Here is a 12,339-nt window from a genome sequence, read left to right as displayed (position 1 = left end):
CAACTTGAATGAAGGTTACAGTAACTCTAAACAATAGCCAAGGAAGCTAGAATTACAGGGATGTTTGGTTCTCCCATAGAAACTGAAGATAACATCTTAATATAGTTGTTTTTCTGGAACCCAGACTGCCACCAAATAAATTTGAAGGCACTGAGACCTCAGATAGAGGGAAACTAAAGCCTGAGCTCTGATAATCATTTTTTGTAAATTTCTTCCTGAGGGGCCTAAAGGGAGCCACATCCATTAGCCAGAGCTAATATACGTTTTGGCTGACCCCCAAGTTTTAAACAAAGCTTCTCTTCCTTAACCAATTGCAAATCAAGAAATCTTTGAATCAACCTATAGCCTATAAACTGTGCCCCATCCCACCTTCAATATATCTCACCCTTTAAGGCATAAACTAATGTTTAGCCTCAATGCATTAATTTACAATTTTGCCTGTAGAATTTGCTTTCCTGAAATTTACTCCTGGTTTTAATTATCCTCACCTGCAAGTCATTGGGGAGGTCAGGACTTAATTCTTGTTTGGTGCCTTGCAGATAAACATCTTCCTTTCTTCCACTGCAAACCTCAGTATGGATACCTAGTCTTACTGCACTGGGCTGGTGGACCCCAGTTTGGTTCGAAGACAACCCTTCTTTTCTGGGTCCATGTCGCCCCCATGTTCAATCTCATCAGCCTCTGGGGTCTGAGGTTTTTTTAAAAAATGCGGCAGCTGCACAGCTATTCCCCAAGGGACCATATTACCTCCCTCTTCTCTGATTACAGTTTCAAGGTGTTATCCTTGACCAGGGACATCAGAATTCTTTTAGAGTAGCTAATAACAATGAAGATTACTAGGCCTTATTTCTGACTTACTGAGGAAGGTGGGCCCAGGACTATGCATTTGCAAACAAGTTCCTTGGATGATGATTAGGCATTCTCGAGTTGAGAAACATGTTGTATCTCAAATGAATCATTTTCATTTGTCCAGCTCATATTTGTTTATATGCCTGATTCATTCCCTAAGAGTAGGGGTCATATTTTATTAAGCTTTGCATTGCCCACAGTGCCTCACATATATTTTATAACTAAATAAATCAGTGAAAAATATATTACTTCAACCATGCATATAATTATTATATTAAAGCAGTAAAAATTAGGTCCTATGGTTATAGAAAAAGAGAGCAAACATGAGCTCTGCCTTTCTTTTTTGGCAACTGTGTTGGATTTTTGTCCTTATTGATAACAGTGAGTTTTCATTATAGCAACTTTGATACACCCTTGACCTGGAGTTCTCAAAAGGAGTAGGAAGTCAGTTTATATTAGGAGAGGGAGATTTGGCATTGTTAAATGTTGTGATGGAAACTGGAAAATTAAATCAGTAAGTGATCACAAATTTTAGAGCACTAAAGAAAACGAAATTTTCTGGTATTTTAAATATGAAGCAACAGTAAAAAAAAAAAAAAATCTTATCTCTAACGGCCTTTACTCTTGAAATTTGGTTTGAATTCTCTCAAGTATTGAAGGACGTTTATCTTTTTTATAGAAGAGAAAAGGAAGGTATTATCTAATGTAGCCTTTCAATGGGCTCTTTCTTCTCCAAGTGGAAAGCGTCATCTACGGCTCCTCCTGAATATTCATTTGCTAATTGTTAGAAATTTACTTTGATCGAAACCATTGTTTCCAATTCAGAACAGAACATGCTTTAAAAAATGTGGTTCATGACTGTGTCCAAACATTAAAGCCTTAAATAAAAAGTTATTTCTTCAACAGGCTTCAGAATCTCTGAGCTCAGAGAACTTTGGTTTCTCCTCAGTGTTTACTGAGTCCACTAATTTCTGAAGTTTCCTGAAATAAACTAAGGCTGCATGTTGCATGTTACATTAAGATCTGCCTCCTCTGAGAATCATATGGAGCTGGAATTGATAAACGTGCAACTTAGCCTTTTAAAAAAAGATATCCTGAAACCATGTATATGTCTGGGCTTTTGAAAATAACTTTTGATTAAAGTGGGTCAAGTATATGCTTTTAAAAATTGTTTTCCAGGGGGGAAAACAGTCTTTTAGAAACCTCACATGTGTCTATAGAATCATTTATTATTGTCAATTATTGAGAGATGCTTGGGTAAATCAGAAGTTTGTCTAAAAAAAAGAATGTAAATTTTAAATAGAATATTCTTTAAATTTTATTTTTATTCTAAAAACATTGGTAGATTACTGCATACATAAACAGTATATATAAGTGGAGGTAAAACATATGTAGACTTAAAAAAATTTAATAGTTAAAAACATAGCAGCCTAATCGCAAGAATGAAATTTTAAATTTTATAAGGAAATTGAGAAGGTGAACATCAAACAGACGGGGACCAAGTCCCTTTAGCGGCATCCATTGCTCAAAATGCTTAGGAACGAATTGCATGGAGGCTGACACTTACCCCAATACTCACTGGGCCTGGGATGAATTCCAGTTTATCTGAAGCTCAACTGTCTTTTCTGATGAATTATTGTTGGAACCATCACTAGAGGATTAAATGTTTCTGCTTGCAGAGACTTGAAAATGCTCAGGTATACATGGCCAAACATTTTGTCTAAAGGTACAATTCTACTGAGCCAACTCTACAACTCTACAAATCCATACCTTCTACAAGTGGGAACTGCTCTTTTATTTTTAGAACCCCATCTGATGGCCATTTGTTTCACCTGAGACAGGGTGGCCATTCGCTTCACTTGAAGAGATGCAGCCTGTTGACCCATTTTGTATCAGCCTGTCTCGGAAGAGACTGAATTTTCTCCCTCAGTCTGTACCACCACCTCCCTCGTTCGCAACCTAACAGTGGGCCCAACAGCTGAAGTGCTAAAAATACAAAGATCTGTTAAAATAGTGATTAATGCAGACATATAATAAAGAAGGGTAGGCAAAACCAACACTTTTAAGGAATATCTGCAAACTAAAGGGAAGACTAAATGGTGCCCACTGAAACAGAATAAATATCTGTAGCTGTTAGGGTCCCAACAGAAAAATTAGTGAATAACTCACACAAAATTAGGATAGTTCAAAAACGTTTTAATAAAACATCTTTAAAAAGATGTGGCAGGATGTTTGATAGGTTGGGTGTGAGAGACTTGAAATATTTGTGGTGGGAAGCAGCTGCTAGAACCCTGTCAGAAGGAATGGTGTAAAGAGAGCCTGTCTGCAGAAGCCATGACTTTGGCAGTGGGACACAGCCAGTCCACAGGGATAGAGTAGGGAGAATCAATACAGCACCCCAAAGGGCCCTCCATTTGTTGAACTAAATCATAGCTAGAAGGCAAGTGGTTTGTTGATGTTGTCCTTACAGGCAACCATTCTGGGTCAAATTGCTGGTAGAGAGTGAATCTGGAAGGGAACTTTTGGAAAACATCCAGCAGATGGTCTAAAAGCTTTAAACATTGGTGATTTCAGAGATAATTGCATTGATTACACTAGTAAAGTAGACACGTTGTTTCCTAATTAGTACTTTCATTAACAGCAACAACAACAAAAAAATCAGACATTCCTTCGCAGAATGCTGGAAGTTCCTCCCCATCCTTCCTGGAACCCTGAGAGATCAGTCTGTGCCTTTCGTTTAGAGATGACCACTGTGCATCCACCCCTCGACCCTACCCAGATCCTCCAGTCTAGCCCACCTCCATTCCTCAGCCCCATTTCTTTGCACACCAGGAAACAGTAGCTCAGGAGCGTTAGGAACTCAAGCATGCTTTATTTTTCTTTCTGCTGATAGCATCACTTACCTCCCACTGCTACTGGCAAATTAACACATATAGGGAAGAGAAATTAAGCATTAATTAATTTCTTTTCTATAAAAAGAGGAGAAAGGATTTGAAATTGGGTTGCTTTTTAAGCAAAAATTTCAAACTAACAATATTTGTGCAGGGGCTCAAAGAATCATTAGCTTTATTGGCCAGGAACAACATAATTTAATCGGAAATGAAAAAAAGAACAGATTTCTCATTGGTTTGGTGCACTTACCAAGGACAGTTACTTGAGTTATGTCGGCAGCACTATCCAGATCAGTGTGAGCTGAACAGCAGTAAATACCTTGGTCCTCTAAAGTTATATTAGATATGGTCAAATTAGCTCCATCAATAATTATCCTATCAGAAAAAAAGTGAGTACATGGTGAGAAGGAAAACAACAGAAATGATAGAAACCCAATCCTTTTAAAAATGTACATTCCTCATCGAAAACAATCTGAGTAAGAGTGAAAAAACAACTTTATGCAGTGCAAATTTGATTAGAGAATGCCACAGTTGAAACCTGGAGATAAAGAATTATTCAAGCATACACAAATGTCTACATAGCCATATACAAAATCACACTTAAAAAATTATTATGAAATTTAACCATCTGTTTGCATGGGTCAGTGATGGAACCGTGTGTTGTCTGGCATGTTTAAAGCATGCATCATACCTTACAATAGCCAAGATACATTTGAGTAGTTCTTAAGGTATGTTTAGAGAACCACCTATGTAGGCTCAGTTGGAGTGCTTCTTACAAAGGTAGATTCCTGAATTCCATCCACATTTCACAGAACCAGAATACCTGAGATGGAGTGTGATAATCTCGATTTTTCACAAGTTTTTCTTTTCTCCACCCCACCACTCTCAAGTAGAATGCACATTTAAGATCTGATAGCAATTAAATCATAACTTACTTGAACAGTAGATGGCAGTCTAGTACTTCTTTTGGCAAATCATTTCACGTTGCTTTTTATCTTTTTTTTTTTTTTTTTTTTTTTTTTTTTAACAATTTGTGATTAGGTTTACTATGAGAAAAATGCTTCTTTATAAATTATAACTTGCACCCTGTACCTATGTATTGTTGACAAAACTATTAAACTGTTTTTCAAGTTCCATAAAATTTAAAATATATTCACAGTAATTAGTATTTAGTTGAAATAATTTAAATAGTGTCATCCTTATGAGGAGGAAAGGAGACTCACATAATTAGTATTTTTAATGTAAATTTCATATAAAATGCTGAAAATTTTGAATTATAGAAAACCACTTTAAATTGCAGTAAAATAAAACATAGTTCTTTTGATCATAGACAGAATCAGCCTCTTTTTCTTACACCAATAATGGAAAGTTTGCCAACCAATATGACCTGGCATTGTTAGTCAAGAATCTCACTGTAATTCTAGACATGATAAAACTTTGACACGAATTAACTTCTCAGGTCATGCTAGTCAGGTGTCCATTTGATACAATATTAGAATACTGCACATGCTGACAATTTTTGAAAAATTTATCTTCTTAGATGAAAGAATACATTTTAATAACCTCTTGAAACAGGGCTTTTGTGCCCCGCACGAGAGCCCATAACAGCTGAAATATTGCCAAGATTTGTACCCTGCATACGGTGCTTCAGGACAGAAAGCAAGCTACCAATTTTTTGACAAGTCATAGTTGCATTATGCCTTATTTCCAGTCTCACAAATGTACCTTAGGTGCCTCAAATTAATCGAGGTTGGGTGCCTCACTAGTCCTCGACGTGTGGTAGGTATGGTATATTTAAGGAATTTATTTAAAATATCGGCTGGGCATGGTGGCTCACACCTGTAATCTCAGCACTTTGGGAGGCTGAGGCGGGTGCATCATGAGGTCAGGAGTTCAAGATCAACCTGGCCAAGATGGTGAAACCCCGTCTCTACTGAAAATGCAAAAATCAGCTGGGCATAGTGGCAGGCTCCTATAATCCCAGCTACTTAGGTGGCTGAAGCAGAGACTTGCTTGAACCCGGGAGGTGAAGGTTGCAGTAAGCTGATATCAGGTCACTGCCCTTCAGCCAGAGTGACAGAGAAAGACTCCGTCTAAAAAAAAAAAAAAAAAAAAAAAAGTCACACTCCAGCCTGAGTCCAGGTTCCAAATAAGGACATCTGGAGATGGGGCAAGTCCCGTTGCATTTGAACAGGAAGCCTAGATAATTCTGTCACACATCCAAATCTGACAGCTATTGCCTCAGCGGAGTCACTCTATGTTGTGCTCCAGTAACAGACAGCTCCAAATTCTCTGTGTCTAAGAAAACAATCCATTATTTCTCCCTCACATTATAGGTCAGCTGGATTGTGCTTTAAAAAGTCCCGTCATTTCTACTTGCATAGCACCTGAACTCTTAGAAGAAGCTGCAAAGCATCTTCACATCTTTATGTCCCAATCTTTTCCTCTGTTTGTCTTCACCTGCTCTATTACCTTGCCTGAGAAATCTATCACCCTAAAGCCACTCGCCTCCTTCATCGGCAGTATCCAGTCTGCTAGTCCCTAATCCATGTGAGCAGCCATTATTGTCTTACCCTGTGCAGCTGAGTAATATCCGTGTTTCCCTGAAGACACTATGACAAAATGATTCTCTCTTTGGAGACCTGTGTTTGTGGCTCAGTTTCATCAATTATTATTTGTACAACCTTGAACAAAACATTGAGCCTAATTCATCTTATCTAAAAAATGGGGATAACATATTTTCTTTCTCTTTAGGAGAATTAAATGAGGTAAAGCACATAAAGTGATTAGTGTGTACAGCCTGGCAGTATGTGCTCAAAGAGTGTTACTAATAATATTAATCAAACTGATTTCATTCATTTCTGGCTTATTGCTAATCACATTTCTCATGGTTGATGTTTTAATGTCCCCAACTCCCATTTCTCCTGCCTCTCTGCTTGAACAAATTGCCTTCTTTCCAATTTGTTAGAAAGAGAACTTTTACTATGACTGTCTTATAATCTTTGCATCTTCAACCTTTCCCCTCCCTCAGTCATTTGCCACTATTTCTGGAGGGGGAAAAAGGCAGCTCTTATTTGGTGCCAAGGAAAAACCCTTCTACTGTATTCTCAATATCCTTTCCTCCCTTTCCCTCCTAGTTCTCAATATATCCCATTTTTCACGCTACTGTGGTTTCTCCTGCAGTGTCCCCACTACCTTTGTTAAGCATGGTATAAATTCTAAAAATCGTTTCATATCCATGTTCCATTTCATTTTTCATAACAATAGTGTTATGGTCTATAGTCACCTGCAGGTTAAAAATCCACAGGAAATTCCTTGGGGGCATTTCAACCTACCTAATAGCATTGCTGTGAGTACTGAAGAGATAAAGCATGTATGGGAAGCACTAACATAACATGAAGCATCCTAGGTCTAACGGTTCAAAGTGGCAGTTCCCAGCACTTATTGCATCCCTACATAAGAAATGGGACAGAAGAGAAGAGAAGGATAAAGTTTCACTTCTCATTGTTCACCATATATATTCCATTAGAAATTTAACCTCCGTTTAGGTTAAAGCTTCTGGTCTTCTGCGTAGTTATAAGGAGAAGGTGTCTCAGCAGAAGGTAAGAAGCATGAGCTTACTGATACGGCCTTCTAGAAATTTAGCAGATACCTGTGACTTCCACCCCCTGCTATATCTCTCCATGCCTGCCCTTGGCAGCAGTCAGGGTCAACCAGCAGCAGTTACTCCCAGCCTTCCTCGCTCCTGGGGCCTCTTCCGAGCAAAGGTTATTGTCCCTTATCCCTGCTACTTGTTGAGGGAAATTGGCAGAACATCTGTGTCACTTGCTCAGTCCACTCAGACAGCCAGAGGTTCACTTCAGTGTCAGCTCTTGTATCCTGTGGCAACTGTAAGACTGAGCCACATGAAAAGGCTGCTTAGGGCTTCTGGGGTCAGAGCCTAAATGTCCATGTCATATTACCAACAAGCCACGGGTCTCTGATTCCCTTCTGGGCTATAGCCCAGAGGTCACTTGGAAGGCCTCGAATAATCAGGCAGCAGTAACAAAAGAGGCAGAATTTAGGCATATCTGAACAGTCGGCAGATCAGCAGTGACCTAACCTGAGGCTGGAGATCTGTATTGCAAAATGTAGCCTTTAGATGTGTACAATTAATACCATGTTTCAATGAGAACTGGTTGTAATACATACTCTGCCTTTCTGCAAACCTTTATATATATAGGAAGGAGGGGAGAGAATAAATTATGTACCAAGGCTGAAACCAATATCTTTGCATAGAGGTGGTTCACACACAAATACCAAGAGAGGACAAGCAAGCAAAGAAGATGAGAAAGAATCAACCAAAAAAAAAAAAAAAAAATGCCGAAGACTCAAAAGGCGTCTCCTCCAAATGATCACATCTCTCCAGAAGGGCGCAGAACTGGACAGAGGATGAGGTGGATGAACTGACAGACGTAGGCTTCAGAGAATGGGTAATAAAAAACTATGCTGCACTAAAGCTGCATGTTCTAACCCAATACAAGGAAGCTAAGATCTTGATAAAAGGTTACTGGAGTTGCTAACTAGAATAATCTATTCAGAGAAGAACCTCCTGAAAAAAGCACTAAATATGGAAAGGAAAAACCAGTATCAACCATGCAAAAACATACCGAAATATAAAGATCGGTGACACAATGAAGAAACTTCATCAACTAGTGAGAAAAATAACCAAACAGCATCATGATGACAGGATCAGATCCACACATAACAATACTAACCTTAAATGTAATTGGCTAAATGCCGCAATTAAAAGACACAGTTTGGCAAATTGGATAAGGAGTCAAGACTCATCCATGTTCTGTATTCAGGAGACCCATCTCACATGCAAAGACACACATAGTCTCAAAATAAAGAGAGGGAGGAAAATTTACCAAGCAAATGGAAAGCAAAACAAAGCAGGGGTTGCAATCCTAGTCTCTGATAAAAGAAACTTTAAACCAACCAAGATCAAAAAAGAAAGAATAAAGGGAACAATTCAACAAGAAGAGTTAACTATTCTAAATATATATGCACCTCATACAGAAGCATCCATATTCATAAAACAATTTCTTATGTTTTATGAGTCTAACAAGTTCTTAGACTCCCACACAATACTAGTGGGAGACTTTAACACCCCACTGTAAATATTAGACAGATCAATGAGACAGAAAATTAACAAGGATATTCAGGACTTGAACTCAGCTCAGGATCAAGTGTATCTAATAGACATCTACAGAACTCTCCACCCCAAATCAACAGAATGTACATTCTTCTCAGGGTCACGTGGCACTTATTCTAAAATCAACCACATAATTGGAAGTGAAACATTCCCCAGCAAATGCAAAAGAACTCATATCATAACAAACAGTCTCTCAGACCACAGTTCAATCAAATTAGAACTCAGGATTAGGAAACTCATGCAAAACCACACAATTACATGGAAATTGACACGCTTGCTCCTCAATGACTCCTGGGTAAATAATGAAATTAAGGCAGAAATTAAGAAGTTTTTTGAAACCAATGAGAACAAAAACACAAAGTACACTGAGTCTGTGGGACACAGAAAAAGCAATGTTAAGAGGAAAATTTATAGCATGAAATGGCCACATTAGAAAGCTTGAAAGATCTCAAATCCACATGCTAACACCACAATTAAAAGAGCCAGAGAGGCCAAAGCAAACTAATCCAAGAACTAGCAGAAGACAAGAAATAACTAAAATCAGAGCAGAAATGAAGGAGTTAGAGACATGAAAAGCCCTCCAAAAAAAAAAAAAATCAATGAATCCAGGAGCTTTTTTTTTTTTTTGAAAAAATTAATAAAACAGACAACTAACTAGATTAATGAGGAATAAAAGAGAGAAGAATCAAATAGATATGATAAAAAAATGGTAAAGGGGACATCACCACCGACCCTACAAGAATATAAACTACCATCAAAGAATACTATAAACACCTCTATGCAAATAAACTAGAAAATCTAGAAGAAATGGATAAATTCCTGGACACACACACCCTCTGAATACTAAACCAGGAAGAAGTTGAATCCCTGAATAGACCAATAGCAAGTTCTGAAATTAAGGCAGCAATTAATAGTCTCCCAGCCAATAAAGCCCAGGACCAGATGGATTCATAGCCAAATTCTAGCAGAAGTACAAAGAGGAGCTGGTACCATTCCTTCTGAAACTATTCCAAACAATTGAAAAGAAGGAACTCCTCCCTAACTCATTTTATGAAGCCAGTATCATCCTGATACCAAAACCAGGAAGAGACGCAACAAAAGAAGAAAACCTGAGGCCAATATTCCTAATGAACATTGATATGAAAATCCTCAATAAAATACTGGAAAACTGAATCTGGCAGCACATCTAGAAACTTGTCCACTATGATCAAATTGGCTTCAACTCTGGAATGCATGGCTAGTTCAATGTATGCAAATCAATAAATGTAATCCATCACATAGACAGAACCAAAGACAAAAACCACATAATTATCCCAATAGATGCCTTTGATAAATTTAACATCCCTTCATGTTAAAAACTCTCAATTAGTTATTGATGGAACACATATCAAATTAGTAAGAGATATTTATGACAAACCCACAGCCAATATCATATTGAAGGGGCAAAAGCTGGAAGCATTCCCTTTGAAAACCAGTACAAGACAAGGACGCCTTCTCTTAGCACTCCTATTCATCATAGTATTGAAAGTTCTATCCAGGGCAATGTGGCAAGAGAAAAAAATAAAGCGTTTTCAAATAGGAAGAGAGGAAGTCAAATTGTCCCTGTTTGCACATGACATAATTTTATATTTAGAAAACCCCATAGTTGCAGCCCCAAAACTCCTTGAACTGATAAGCAACTTCAGCAAAGTCTCAGGATATAAAATCAATTGTGCATAAATCACAACCATTTTTTGATACTAGAAATAGACCAGCAGAGAGCCAAATCATGAATAAACTCCCATTCACAACTGCTACAATGAGAATAAAATACCTCAGAATACAGCTAACAGGGATGAAAAAGACCTCTTTAAGTATAACTACGAACCACTGCTCAAGGAAATAAGAGAGGACACAAGTAAATGGAAAAACACTCCATTCTCATTGATATGAAGAATTAATACCATGAAAATGGCCATACTGCCAAAAATGATTTACAGATTAAATGCTATTCCCATCAAACTGCCATTGACACTCTTCACAGAATTATGAAAAACCTACTTTAAATTTCATATGGAATCAAAGAAGACCCCATATAACAAAAACAATCCTAAGCAAAAAGAACAAAGCTGGAGGCATCATGCTACCTGACATCAAACTATACTACAAGGCTATAGTAACAAATACAGCATGGTACTGGTATCAAAACAGACATATAGACCAATGGAGCAGAACAGAGACCTCAAAAAGAATACTACACATCTACAGCCATCTGATCTTTGACAAAACTGACAAATGCAAGGAATGGGGAGAGGATCTCCTGTTCAACAAATGGTGCTATGAAAACTGGCTATCCATATGCAAAAAACTGAAACCGGAACCTTCCGTATACCTTATACAACAATTAAGATGAATTAAAGACTTAAATATAAAACCCAGAACCACGAAAACCCTAGAAGAAAACCTAGGCAGTATGGTTCAGTACATAGGCATGAGCAGAGATTTCATGAAGAAAATGCCAAAAGCAATTGCGACAAAAACCAGAATTGACAAATGGGATCTAATTAAACTGAAGAACTTCTGCACAGCAAAAGAAACTATCATCAGACCAAATAGGCAACCTACAGAAAATTTTTACGATCTACCTATCTGACAAAGATCTAATATCCATTATTTACAAGGAACTTAAACAAATTTACAAGAAAAAATAAAACAACCCCATCAAAAAGTGGGCAAAGGCTATGAACAGACACTTCTCAAAAGAAGACATTTATGTGGGCAACAAATACATGAAAGAAAGCTCAACATCTCTGATCATCAGAGAAATTCAAATCAAAACCACAGTGAGATACCATCTTGTGCCAGTCAGAATGGCTATTATTAAAAAGTCAAGAAACAATTGATGCTGGCGAGGCTGTGGAGGAATAGAAATGCTTTTACACTGTTGGTGGGAATGTAAATTAGTTCAATCATTGAAGATAATGTGGCAAGTCCTCAAGGATCTAGAACCAGAAATACCATTTGACCCAGCAATCCCATTACTGGGTATATATCCAAAGGAATATATAACATTCTCCTATGAAGACACTTGCACAGATATGTTTATCGCAGCACTATTTACAATAGTAAAGACATGAAACAGACCCAAATGCTCATCAGTGATATACTGGATAAAGAAAATGTGGTACATATACAACATGGAATACTATGCAGTCATAAAAAGGAATGAGATCATGTTCTTTGCAGAGACATGGATGAAGCTAAAAACCATCATCCTTAGCAAACTAACACAGGAACAGAAAACTAAACACCTCATGTTCTCTCTCATAAGTGGGAGATGAACAATGAGAACACATGGACACAGAGAGGGGAGTAACACATACTGGGGCCTTTAGGGTTTGGGGGTTTTAGAAGAGGGAACTT

The 12,339-nt window shown here is 37.7% G+C and overlaps 1 protein-coding gene across 10 annotated transcripts in view; it reads right to left on the bottom strand.

The window, feature by feature from the left end:
• CHL1 (cell adhesion molecule L1 like) overlaps positions 1-12,339 on the bottom strand; it is a 199,479-nt gene that overhangs the window by 25,559 nt on the left and 161,581 nt on the right. For all 10 annotated transcript variants that reach the window (XM_039477594.2, XM_039477596.2, XM_074404566.1 and 7 more), the window contains one exon: positions 3,991-4,115. In XM_039477594.2, coding sequence (XP_039333528.1) covers positions 3,991-4,115 — 125 coding nt within the window. The remainder of the gene's footprint in view (positions 1-3,990; positions 4,116-12,339) is intronic.

This window comes from Saimiri boliviensis, chromosome 8, assembly GCF_048565385.1.
Source record: "Saimiri boliviensis isolate mSaiBol1 chromosome 8, mSaiBol1.pri, whole genome shotgun sequence".
Taxonomy (NCBI): Eukaryota; Metazoa; Chordata; class Mammalia; order Primates; family Cebidae; genus Saimiri; species Saimiri boliviensis.
The sequence above is the reverse complement of the archived record's forward strand: the minus strand, read 5'-3'. Positions and strand labels throughout refer to the sequence as shown.